At 38.9% G+C, this 13805-nt stretch overlaps 1 protein-coding gene across 1 annotated transcript; it reads left to right on the plus strand.

Moving 5' to 3' along the window:
* The first annotated feature begins 1177 nt into the window (after nt 1–1177).
* Nucleotides 1178–12871, plus strand: Bsh (brain-specific homeobox). The gene is made up of 3 exons (XM_076786133.1): nt 1178–1517; nt 4181–4433; nt 12372–12871. Exons 1-3 carry the CDS (start codon nt 1179–1181, stop codon nt 12620–12622), a joined length of 843 nt encoding a protein of 280 aa, XP_076642248.1. The 5' UTR covers nt 1178; the 3' UTR covers nt 12623–12871.
* The last annotated feature ends 934 nt before the right edge of the window (nt 12872–13805 follow it).

The following is a 13805-nucleotide window of genomic DNA, read 5'->3' on the forward strand; positions in this document are numbered from 1 at the left end:
AGAGGGTGAGGATTCGCTTACCCCCGGCCTCGTGGCCATGGAAACGTCGCGTTTGGTGCCGCCCCGGCGGATCCGCGGGGCCAACCGTTGCGACGACGAGCGTCGCGACGCCGACCAATACCGACGGGTGTCGAGGCTCGTATATCCGGACCGAGGTTTACTCTCTTCTTGGCCAGTTAGAGCGGGTTGAGGGTGGAGATGATCGCGGACGGGGGGTTGTTGAATCGCCTTGAATCTCGCGCACCGATACTCCCTGAACGTCGCCGAACGACGGCCGTCCGGTCACTTTTGCCCGCGGACTTTCTACTTCGGCCACCGCTTCTTCCGGCCCGGCTCGATCTAATTAGAACGTCGCGACGAACGCGACTTCCGGCCCGGTTTCCCGGCCCGGTACAGACTCCATCAACCTTTGGTGACCGCGGTCGGAACTTGTCCGTCGACATTCTTTCGCTGAAATCTCAACGAGTGCGCTCGATACGCATCCTCGAAACGCACCCTCCAAGTGGACTCCTCGTGACTAGATCCCTGGTGAACGTACGAGGCAGAGATTTCCCTCTTCTTCTTGTGCCTCGTGAACATTGTGCGGGGAATCTGAATGTTTAAAAGCTGTTCGACGGATTGGATGTCAGCAGGAACATCGGGGAGCGTTCTTCGTCGAACGTGCTGTTGTACGATGCTCGAGAAACTTAGGGAAAGCTGCATGGTCGTTGGAGGAGTTCGACGGATCCTATGTCAATCGTAGATACTTAGGGTACGTGATAGTTCGGAGTCAATTAATCTAGCTCGTTGACTTGACTGTAGCCGACGGTAGTTTTTCGTTTCCGTGCGGTCTTCGGCGACCTAACGCACCTGCTTTAATCCTTCTTCGTTCTTGCTCGAAGAACTATGCTCTTCGACGAACAACAGACATCTTCGGTGGTTTACGTGAACAGTTAGCAACGCCAGTGACAAGTTGATCCTAAACAGCAGCTACCCGAAGAGAAGATTGTTACGGGAACCGCGTTTTCGGAACTTTGAACGCAAAAAGAGATTTAAAAAGAAGAAGTTTTTCGGGGCCAAACCGTGAAGAGAGTATACAAACGGAGGACCCGTGTTGCGTGTTGAGTGATAGAAAGGGATTGTTGAAGAATGTAACGACCATCCACCACCGACGGCAGTAAAACAAGTGTCCCGTGAAGATGCAGTCGACCTGTCAGCAGCAGCAGGCCCAGCCAGGTCAGAATGGTACCTCAGCCAATAGGACATCGTTCCTGATCGAGGACATCCTCAGCCGCGGCACCGTGCCCCCTCATTCGCATCATCAGCTCCATCATCAACACCTGTCGTCGAGCCACGGAGTCCAGCACCCCCATTACCAGCAATTCGCCAGTTTACTGCCTGGTTACCCATCGGCACCACCCACCGCGGCCTTTTTCTTGGGCCCCCTTTTTGGTAACACCGCGATGGGGGTTGGGGTTGTGCCGGGGGTCAGTGAACTCGCGGCCTTGAAGCACTGCCGACGACGGAAAGCGCGAACGGTGAGCGATTTATTGCACCTCGGACAGGCCTAACAGTGGGTCACTGGATGATGATCCTATTTCTCTGTGTGGTTTATCGATGGGGTGGTCACTTGCTGGCGATTTAGGCTAGACGGAGTCTTCGATATTTGAAGTAACCCTTCAGGGTCGACGCCCGATTTTTTTCTGTGTGATCGATGTTATGCGGTGTCACAAATTATACCATAATACGCGTAGTACAGTATGGAGATATTTATGAATTTTAGTTTTTCAATATTCGAAGTGAAAAGGGAAACATATGTTTGGGAAGCGTGATACTAATTGTAATAGAAACAGACTGCAATTAATATCGCATCAGTTTTCAGAAATAGACACTGCAAGTTTTTGATACTACACTGCTCAGACGTTGTTGCAATAGTCAGCGTACTCAGTTTCAATTTTTCTCGCTTGAACGTAAACAATACCCTCATTTCAAACGTTAGATTGTCTCTGTTTCATATTTTTCATAGCTGCTTTCGAATTCTGGAAAGTAAACGATAAAGGATGAAAGTGACTGGTACCTAAAAATTCAGCCTTGGGTAATCAATTTTGAAATACTTGTCAGAGTCAGTGTCTCAAGGGTGCACCGTTCGTCTTACGATTTTTTTCAATTATGAATAGGAGTTACATGTTTTTTCTTGTTTTACCGGTTAGACTCTTCTAATCTGTTCACTGTTTTAATATTGATGAAACTCGCCGTATCCAAAGAAAATATTTAGATTAAAATGAATGCCACTGAATATCGGGTTATTAATTCTGAAATCAACTGGAGTATTGTGTAAGGTGAGAACTTCGTTATCAAGTTATTAACAATCGTTACTAATAACATTGATCGCTTCTATGAACGAGATAGGCGAAATTTGCATGATACGCACAAAATATGTTCGTCCTCTGCTAACGCCCGAAATTATTGTAAACGAGAGAGATAATAATTTCCAACAGACATAAGGAAATTAACAATTTGTTCAAATACTTAGGAAACGCACAGCTTCTTTTTATTTTATGTTGCACAAAATTTTTATTGTCAAAATGTAACAGCTAGTTATATCAAGTACATCAACGTAAAATCACGTGAAAGGATCATTTTTCTACAAGGACCATTTATTTTCATTGAATTTTACTTATTATCTTTTTATTTGTGCAAAGCAGCTTTAAATATCATTTCAATATTCAATATTAGCTGTACATGCCAATTAACATCAATAGCTTTATTATAAAGCCATGATTTGAATATTCGAGTGTGCATAACGCCATCTTCCTTTTGAAAACTTCTTGTTTCTTGTCTTATTGTTAGTTATTCAATTCATTTTTAGTAGGTTGTCACTCTCGCAAACAGAAATTACGCCTATAATCTCGCTTGAAAATCAATGATAAATAAATTAAGAGTTATTGACATAACTGCGGACGGATGACCTGACGTCAATAAGGATTTATTTAGTTCTGCAATACAGCCATTTCAAGGAAAGCGGATTTTTAATAATAACGTAGCGTAGATACGTTCTCCTTTTCTTAAGAATTGTACTTTGCTAATTATACAAAGATGTGTATAACAATAATAATTTCGAGAAAATTCTCTCCACAAACGAAATAATTCGTTTACAATTTTTTGCGAAAAAACTTTCTCTATTTTTTGTACTCCGTTCTCGCTGTTTTACCCTTTCTATTAATTTTAATTTAAACAATACCATAACGAACGTTCGTTTTAATTAGTTTCAGAACATTAATAATACAAGATGCATAAACTATAGCGTTTAATACTAGAATAACGCCATAAATGTGTTAATCTGAATTTCATTCATTATTCTCCTCAAGAACGACTTTTTCAGAAAAACCATAAAGTTAATTACAGTTTCCGATTAGTTGTACCGTAATAGTTTAAATAGATTAACCAAGGGAGGATAAAAATAATGTCTATTATATATGTGATCATTGGCATATGAACCCTTCATTTGCTTAACCGATGAACTCCACCGAATAAGAAGTAAAGAAAACTGATAAAACAGTACACGTTCATTTTTCAAAGTTCTTTCCATTTTTCTCATTCGTGGAGAGTTAATCCTTTGCGCTCGAATGGCGACTCTGAGACGCCACTGAAGTTTACCACGCCGTAATTCGAAATAATTTTCACATGATTACGTCCGTTTTCCCCTATAAGTTGCTAAAAAATTACAGAAAATGTGCTGGATTTCACTCTTTCTTGTTTACTAAATGTTTTCGGTCGGATGAAATTTCTGATTCAGTTAAATTGTTGGTCTTCGAAGTGAAACTAGTTCCGAGTGTAAAGGTCAACGAAATGCTTTCGCAGTGAAGCGTCAGAAAACCCGAAAGATGGCCAGCCGATTTGGCCCGTGAACAAATATAATACTTCACTAAAAATATGCAGATAGTACGGTATATCCAAAGAGTATTGAAACACTCAATTCGTTAAAAAAAAATCGTACAACAATAAACCTAGATGCATTTTAAAGTTCGAAGCCATCGCTTTCGTCCTTGATTTGAAATCCTTAAATTAGTTAGCCTTGAAGAGATTTGCATGCCGAGACACGCGACGTTCCCTCGGAGGCTCTAACGATTGTCCATTGTAAACGAAGATACGATTAAGAGGGCGGCTATTTCGAGGCTCTATTCCCTTGTTCCGTATTTAGGTGTTCAGCGATCAACAATTAGCGGGTTTGGAAGCAAGATTCGAGGTGCAGAGGTACCTAAGCACGCCGGAAAGGGTCGAGCTTGCGGCGGCTCTTCACCTCTCGGAGACCCAAGTGAAAACGTGGTTTCAAAACCGACGAATGAAGCACAAGAAACAATTGAGGAAATTGAGCACCAGCGCGGGCAGCAACAGCAATCAGAATTCCAATCAGCCGTGTACTGGTCAATCTGTTTCCGTCACGTCACCCGCCGGTGAGTAAAACATTGTTCGCCGTCTTCTTTTCATCTTTTTTTCTGTATCCACATACGTCGAAGCATTAAAAACTTTCATTGCCGAGCGCGTTTAAAAAGATTCCTATGAAACGGACTCCTACGCCCTCCTCACAGTCGGAAATAAAATAACACATGCAAAACGTAGATGATTTTATTGTACCATTAATTTTTGTAATGATTCGCTATTTTAATCTGACCAGACCGAGCTAAATAGCAACGCTTACTCGCTGAACCTCGTTCTTCGGCGCTACTTTTACCGTACAGTGTTCCTTCGCTTCGTTTATTTACTAATTAACGTGTTACCAAGCTTATTATAAAACGAGAAGTTGTGGGTCAAAATATTTGGCGTATTTATCAGTAATTTAGTATGTCCAGCTATGCTCGATACTGACTTTTTAAGAAATTAATGTCACTTTTGTGAGAGCCGCTCGCCAACTCCGCCGCCATTTTTAAACCCCGTACGCTTCTCGAGTGAAGATACTCACCTATTTTCTGATGCGTTTGTTCAAAATGTACTATTGAAAATAAAATAGCGTCGGTTAAGTTAAAAAGTGAAATGAAAATTAATGGAAACTACGAAAAGATATTTAGTGTAACTAAATATGTCTGAGCAGCGTATGGAGGTTAAAAATGAAACAAGAAGATCAATTCTTCCAGTTTCAATTATGTCATTAGTTAAAGAAAAGTGTACCTATTGTACCTATTGTGTTTCTAAGTGCACCTACACTTAGAAATGTAGTATAATATTTAATAGAAGTTGAGTATTACCTTCGCAATAAATATCCATAATTTCTTAAATGAAAAATGTTAGAGAAACTTTTTAATCGAAATTTTCTCAAGTGCGAAATGTATAATTTTAAATTGATGTTGTAAATTTGAAAGTAATTCGCACCGAGTACCGAGTACCGAGTCCTAAATAGTGATTTCCACATTTCAATAAAGAATTGTGCAACGAACGTGCGCGAGTGACGAGGCAGTGATAACGTAGAAACGTATAATATTACGCTTGATTGACAATGAAATTCTTCCGGGAGTTAATGATAACGAAATCTTTCGTGTTATGCGATCAGAGACGCGGAACACGCGATCGTAATTTCCGAGGAAGCCAATAGTTGATAAAACGGAAGTTAGCCTTCTATTATAAACTCGATGACGCTTAAAATTTTCGCCCGTCGCCTCGGTAATGCAAGCGTTTAATTGCAATTGCAGAACCTATGCAATTTCGGATCCGCGTCACAATGCGTAATTACCGCTAAACACGTGTATCGACTTTTCGATAAACAGCGTGCACACGCGCCCACGCGCGTTCCTCCACATCAATTAGCTTGGATTAACAGCACGATCTGTCCTGCATAATCAATTATCCATAAATCATATTTTGTAATTTCGACAGGGCACAAAAAAAAAAGAAGCGGGCGCAAAATTTTCATATTGGTTCTCCGCCCGCGATACCTTTTTCCCCGTTCGATTTTCCCTCGGAACAATGATTATCGAACGAAAGCTTAAAATTAATATTTTACCCATTAATAATAAAATTTATGTCCATCATTTCGTACCATGTATTCACTGTAATCTACTACATTACAAATATACATTTTCAGTACTTGCTCGAGAATTATTTCATATCTTTTCTGTATGACATTTATTTTTTGATCATTTATTTCGTTGTAGAAGAAATCGCCTTTCAAAATCGCACGTTAAAAAATAAACTAAATAATTATTCTCTCCATTCGAATGTTCGTAAATTACGTCAAAAATATGGTTTTTCCTTATCCATAATCCAACTGTGAGGCGTTCAGTTCATTACACTTTTGTTCATGAACATAGTTCAACCCTTGCAAAATGGATGCTTTTAGCCTACTTCTTGTTTCAAATTAATATTGAATCAAATTATCTGTACCACATTAGTATTAATTACTAATTGTGGTTTATTTTATTAGAAGGTTCTTCATTGAATGTTCGTTGAAAAACTCGTTTTTTATACATATTGAAACTCAAATACTTGTCGTACTTGTAAACAATACAACCGTAGATTGTGGCACAGTCTTCTCGAACGTCCTGTACTGACAAACTAATCAGACAAATTCTGCCATTCGTTAGAGAAACATACGATTGCATGATCAACAACTTATACATTTTTACTTTCGGCCGTTCGATCGTTCACCGAGTGAGCGGATGCGGGAGACTATATAATAATAATTGTGAAAAGTAGATCGCGGCTTGTGTATCGCAATTAAATCGTTATTAGTATAAACTTCGTAATTGTGATTATCAATTTGCATTGGAGCGCGGCCGAGCAGCGTCGGAATTTCGGTGTACGTCAAATAGTTCCCCAGGTTATCATGCTAATGGACCATATAATGCAACCAAAATTCGGCTGACAATAAATTACGCAACTTTAGTTAACTAACCAGACCATAACCGAGCCCGCCTGGGACTAGAATGATTAACTACCGGTTGCCTGGATAATGATCGCTTTTTGCCGTACGATACCCCGCAATTCGTATCCGGTTTAACGGCGTTATCGCTTACAATATCGCGACGAGTACCTCACCTTAAGTCGGATAATTAATCGCGCAGATCTTTAGTCGTTTTCATTATTGGAATAATCTCACGATCGTTAGATCACATGAGAAATAATTTACAGCACTTAACGCCGAACACTAGCATTTTATTAAATATTAGGCGTATGCGAAAGTTTTAGCTGTTTTTTTTTTGTAATCGTCCAAGCATAACGATTTATAAATAATTATACTAATGATCTTCAGTTTTTTCAAATATCTAACTTCATTATTCTGGTAACATATCTCATAATATACATGTAAATAAAATAAAAGTATAAATGAAAGAAAATTTTGAAGAAGACTGAAACTTTTACATGCAACTAATAATTGAAACATAACGAAAAGATTTAAAAGTTTGGAATTTTACTTTACGATTGTGTCATTCCAAATTGCTACTGTTATTCTTATTTGAAGTGATTGAAAATGATTAAAATAACACACATGACGAGTAGAATTTTTGTAATCATTCGAGCACACAAAATTTCATCATTTTACATGGACTTCGTATTTTGGGGGATTAATCGACCATTAAATTTTGAGCACGGCCTTCGAATGAGAATTTTATAGAAAATCGCTTGATCCCATCAGTCGCCGCTATTGGGTTACTACAGATTTTCGTGATGAATTTTAACGACGTGATTCGATTACCGTTTTTACCATAATGCGACATTTCCAAATTCTCGAGAGATTTACTTCAAGTTCTAAATATGGGTTCTTCAAAGAAATGTTAAAACAATAATTTATTCCAGATGTACATGTCGATTCTGTAATGTAATTCTTTATTTTAACGTCATAGAATTATCATCGATGACTTCCATTTCCAAAGATTTCCGATTTCGCATTAAAACTATACTACCTGTTTCAATTAATCATCTTCGGAATAAATGAAATGATATATTATTTGAAAGTCAAATTTTCCTGTAACGAAGTTTCTTAATCCTTTGCTGTAGAACAATAATGTTGTTCCAATTCCATTAAATGAATAGTATTCGGTATTTATTTATTCTTAAGAAATGGAAATAATTCAATAATAGTAAGAACAACTGGAAAATAATGTAACAATATTCTTAAATTCTTCAGCTTCATTTTTCACCCATTTTTTCCAGAGATGCCTAAAAACCGTATTTATTATATCGATAAACAAAATATACGATTCCATCACCGAAAAACCTTTATTCTCACATTTTATTATTTCCATTCAAAACTATTATTTCCAACAACGTTCCTTCATTGTCATGATAACTTATAATACAACTTCAAAAAAAAAAAGTGCCGCGAGTAATAGATTCCAATAGGATAGCGTATCGAAAAAATAGTTCCACATTTTTCCAAGATATCGAACACGCTATTCTCTGTTGGCGTCGCGCGAAAAGAAACGTGCAGAAAAATCTCATTCATTCCTCAGGATTCGACAGAGCTGTGTGCCGGTTTGAAGAACGCCATTGAATAACGGGACGTCTAATATAAGACAGCAGTGAAAGCGTTCGAGTAAAAGACAAAAATAATTGTAGCCCCCCCGTTCCCCTAGCCCCTCCCCTCGCCGGCAAAGGAGTTGAACTTTCTTCTTCTTCAACTACCATCCGTAAATGATCGTCGGTTGTAACCAGCGAGGACACGATCTCGAGTAATTCCCGAGCTGCGGCGCATCTGCTCGTAACCTTCGGCAAGTTCCTCGTCTCGGTAGCCAAGATGGCTTCGTTCGGTAGGAAGGGCTAACGAAGTTAGTAGACATCTCCTTGGCAGCCGGGAAGAAGGGGGTTGTAAGGGGTGGAAAGCGCGTAGAAGATGAGACCGCCTCGCCGTCGTCGTCGTCCTCGTCGTCGTCGTCTAGAGACTCGAACGGATACCGTCTAAGGAACCCTGGAGAGTTACGGCACCCCTTCGTTCCTCTCTCCTCTCACCCCTTCTCTCTGTCTCTCTTTCGCTTCTTCGCCCTCTTGCCACGACGTCTCGCGCCACCCCCTCGTCTTACCTCTTGTCTTCTCGATTCGGTCTTCGAGAAAATTAGTCAATTATCGGCTAAGTGCTCGGACAGACCTACATTCACGATTCCTAGCCACCGAGGCCCGTCGAGGACTTTACTTGTATATCGGCACATATCCGACCCAATTCAATTAAACAATTGCCAATTCGTTTCGATTAGCAGTAGGTAATGTGTGAGCCGTTTATTTTGAAAATGGCCCAAGTCCACTTATACTTAAATTGAGACATTTAAGGATTTGTGTTTCAATAGAATTAAAAATATACCGTATAGGATACCGCTTAAGTGTATCTAAAAGAGTTAAATTTACGGATCCTGTTAATATAATAGCTATTATTAAGTGAATAATATGCGTTTTCTTACCAAAAATGGAGTTAAGCCACTTTCGAAGTTAACAATCAGATTCGTTATAAAATTTGAAAGAGCCAATGTTCATTCGACTTGGTTCATCTCTCAAAAAACGCATCCAGCATAGTTTTAAACAATTTATATTGTTTCTCCGTTAGAATTCTTTACCCTTTTAAAAATTGCGTCCTCCAAAAATGTTGTTGATATGAAATTCTTTTGTTTCATTTCATTTAGAAGAAAGTTATTACCTTTCCGGCACTTTTTGATAATGTCCTTCGGACTTTGAAGTGAATTTCTTCGAAGAGGAAGAAAGTTTATATTTATCGTATGCGTACGTATTCTCCAATGGCAATACATTGACAACAAAGTAGAATTTTAGTTTGGCTTAAATCAATGACATATTTAGTTAGATCCTGTGCGAAGTCTTCAAAAGTCTGACTCGATGTTATAGCACACGGGGTTAGGCGTTCACTCAAATTACGAAAAAATCATGCTAAGACCTTTCTAAAATTCTACATTTTTCTCAAATACCTGGTCCAGCAACAGTAATGATGAAGTGTTTCTCACTTGTTTCACTGTTTTCAATAAACTATTAAATCTCTGTCTCTAGTTTGCTCGTTTTTATAATTTCATGGAACGCAGATATCTATCAATTATTGCTTTAAAAGAAATTTTACTTTCCTACAGTCAACATTTCGATCGAATACTTTCCCCCAGTGGTAGTACATTGAGATCCGTAGACTAATAACAACCATAATCTCTTCTTCACGAGTCCTAATGTAAAGATGTTTACGCAAGTGATAAAAGATCGATTTAACAATGTAAAAATTGACCAATAAATCACCGTATTTTTAGAATTACTAAGGACCAAATAGGTAGCGCCGAGAAAGCAGTACGTCCAACAATTTATTCGAATCATACATGAAAGTCCGGGTCATTATATCGATCCTGAAGTTTCCAAATAAGATTCAATTTAAAGTTTCGTGCTCCATTTACGAAACTATTAAAATTCTACCGACTATCTGCAATTACTGCGTAGAACTCGCACTGTAAGCTTTAACCGATTCTGCGGCAAAATTTCCCTCGTTCGGGTCCCTGTTTACGCGTTTCGTGTTATTTAAATAACTATCCTGCGCTGCTGTGATTTCGAAACTAACGTTCTATGTTACTTTATAATCGACGGTTACAATTTTCGGATTGCACAATTTTCTCTCACCGGAGCGGTATATGTAGATGCCGGCATTTCCGACCCGGAGTTCTTTACTCGAACGTAATGGAATTGACTCATTTCTTAAGCGTCTACTGACTGAAAACGAGGCACTCTCAGATTACATTTATTAAAATATTTTCTTAAATATTTGTACAGTACGACAGAAGCATGTAAAATTAGGAAGGTCAATATTTCTCCACAAAAATTTCATTATGAGACTACAGCTGCCACTAGTAACTGCCTCTAATGAGACAATCTTTATCAAATAGACAAATTGAACAGTTAAGAGGATTTAAATAAATAATAGCACAGAAAATTCGGCGAGGAAAACAATTAAATCAAACCGAGGTGAACCGGACTAATATATTTTAACGCTTTGCACTCCGGTATTTTGTAAACACCTGTTAAATGTCGCCTCAGCCTCGACGTAGAAGTGCAAAGGGTTAAAGGGCGAACTTTATCCAGTGAGCAAAGTTGTCAAGTAAATATCAGGAATGTTGCGTTGTTATTTCGATCATCCAAAAATTTCGCGGGGGTAAAGAATGAAGTTCTCCATCAAGCAACGTTCTCCGCAAATAAACGATGCCTTGAAGATTCGAAAAACAATATTAACTCAAATCATCAGAATTCGGACTTACACCACTACGGTTCCCAGCCCGCTAAGTGGCGAAGGTCAAAGAAGTTCTGACCCCGGTAACCGTAAAGCAAAACTTATCGCTAGGGGTTGAACCGATGAGAAGCGCAATTAGTGTTCCTGATTTCTCAATATTTTTCATTTCTCGAGAAATGAGAAATAAGACTACATTTCTCGATAATTCTCGAGAATTTTTAATAAAATAAAAAAATATTGGGAAACCTTTACCAAAATTTTATAAAGTGAAACATTACGCTTTTGTTTTGATATGACTTCTCAAGAAGCATAATGCGTCTAATGTAGAATCAGACAATCTACTTCTTTTTTGTTGTAACAAAATCTGTAGCCGTAGAAAAATGTCTTTCATTTTGTGTGGATGTTGGCTTTATCGTGTACAGAACATCCAAAAGTTGCTGAAGATTGGGTGTCCTTTTTTCAGTGGACTCAAAATTTTGGAATTCCCTTGTTAGAGTACGGAATTTATTTTCTTCTGCCGCTAAACTCTTGACACTAAATTCTTGAAGGCTATCTGCAATTTCTAATTCCAACTGTTTTTCCAGTGATAGTTCCTCGTTCCGAGAATCTGAAAGTGTTTCACTATTTTCGTAAGAATCATTGTTATATTTTCCAAAAAGTCTGCTTAGAAATTGTTTTGCCATTTTATACATATCTGCCTTAGATGTTAAATAAAAAAAAATTTATCTTGTGAATCTTTTTGCAGAGATTCTGGATTATGCAGATATTTTATAAGGGAGACAACAATCTCGTCTCTTCTTTTAGAAATTTCTTCTTTGATAACAACAAGAAACTCATTACTCAATTCAATATTCATTACTCAATATTTCTTCTTTGATAACAACAAGAAACTCATTACTCAATTCAATATTCATTACTCAATATTTCTTCTTTGATAACAACAAGAAACTCATTACTCAATTCGGTATTCAGTTTTTCTAAAGTTTTAAATAAGAATTTACGAGAATTTAAGAATGTATATGTTATAAAATAAATGAGATTCATAAGAATTTTCCTAAATTTAAATTTCTCGAGAAATACTGGAAACTTTTCTCGAGAAATGAGAAATAATCAATTATAAAATTTCTCGAGAAATCTCTCGAGAAGGGACACTAAGCGCAATGTTATTTTTGCCCTAACAACATTTTTCCGAATCTGTTCGCAGAGAGACCGGTGGATTTCTCGCTGAGCGGCGGCCGGGAATCGCGAGCGAGCAGCGACGCTCCCGTGGACTCCGACGACGACGAGATCGACGTCCTCGGCGACGAGACCCCGTCGCCGACGAGAACGGGCAACGTCCACGTTTCAAGGCGCGTCGGTTCGCCAACGAGTTTCCATCAGATGACGCACCCCCATCCTGTCAATCTGCCCCATCAATCGCAACACGGCCAAACCATCCAACGCCAGCATCGCTGAAATGAGCACGGTCAGTCGTGCGCGGTTCTCAAAACTGGAAAACATAACGCAACAGCTGGTCAAAAAGAAGCCATTGCGTAAAACCCGTTCGAGTGCGACTAGAAGGAGAAGCACGAACGCAAGTGACGAGAGTTGAAACTGTAAGGACACGCCGAAGGATTCGAGGTTCGCAGGCTAAAATCGGTAATTCAACAGTTATTACGAGTCGCGCGGAAAGTTTATTTTACGACTAGAGATCGTGTTAGGGAAGATTCGTTGTGCAGTGTAATTGGGTATCTCGAAACGGTTCTGTGCTCTTGATTGTTCATTTCGTGTGGCAACGGCGAGTTCCAAAATTCTATAGAAACGAGTCAATAAATAGTAAGAACGAACGTTGACGTTCGAGCAACAGAATCGAGAAGAAGAAAGTCGTCCCCGCCATTACGATAAATTTCTAGAGGACCCCGTGTCGTATCGCGCGAAGGCTGGAAGCGTGAGAAGGAACGTTTCCACCATTTTGTTTTCGCAATCCGAGAGAAACGGCACACCCGGGAACTCTCTCGGTGCCATTCGACATTTGTGATCGAACTAATCGTACCTAAACGATGTTGTGTAAAAAGTAAGGGTGAAAGGATGGAGGACGGTGCGCAAGGTAGAGCTTCGAGGAAAAACTTTTCCGTCGAGAAAAAGAATGTAGAAAGTGTAAACGTGTAAATGACTCGCTGATCGATCTCCTGCGACACTTTTTATAGCGAAATGCCGTAATTAAAGCTAGTGTTGTTTTGTGTCACTTTTTATAGCGAAGTAGTAAGTTAGCCTGTGGTTCAAGTTGAGATTAAAATGTCACGATGTAACACGGTGTGTATTTCTTTGCCCCCCTTAATTGCGCCTTCGTGGTTTAATATTGTTTGTTAGTCAAACTTCCGTCCAGCTTTAAGTCTCGCTTCATTTTTATATTTGGAATCACGAAAGTGGAACCGAATTTTTAACTCGTTCGTTCGTATTCTGTTTGGTTTATTTTGTAATTGTTCATTCGAATTGTTGTCCGTTTGTTTTCAGTAATCAATCTTCAACATCCTGTCGAGGTTCCATACATTTATGGCATGAAACAAATTTTATGGCAACGTTTATCTCGTTTTTATCTCGAGGGGATTATTAACATAAATCATCCGTAGTATATTTTTACGTTTGTTGTTACGGGTTT

This window comes from Halictus rubicundus, chromosome 4, assembly GCF_050948215.1.
Source record: "Halictus rubicundus isolate RS-2024b chromosome 4, iyHalRubi1_principal, whole genome shotgun sequence".
Taxonomy (NCBI): domain Eukaryota; kingdom Metazoa; phylum Arthropoda; class Insecta; order Hymenoptera; family Halictidae; genus Halictus; species Halictus rubicundus.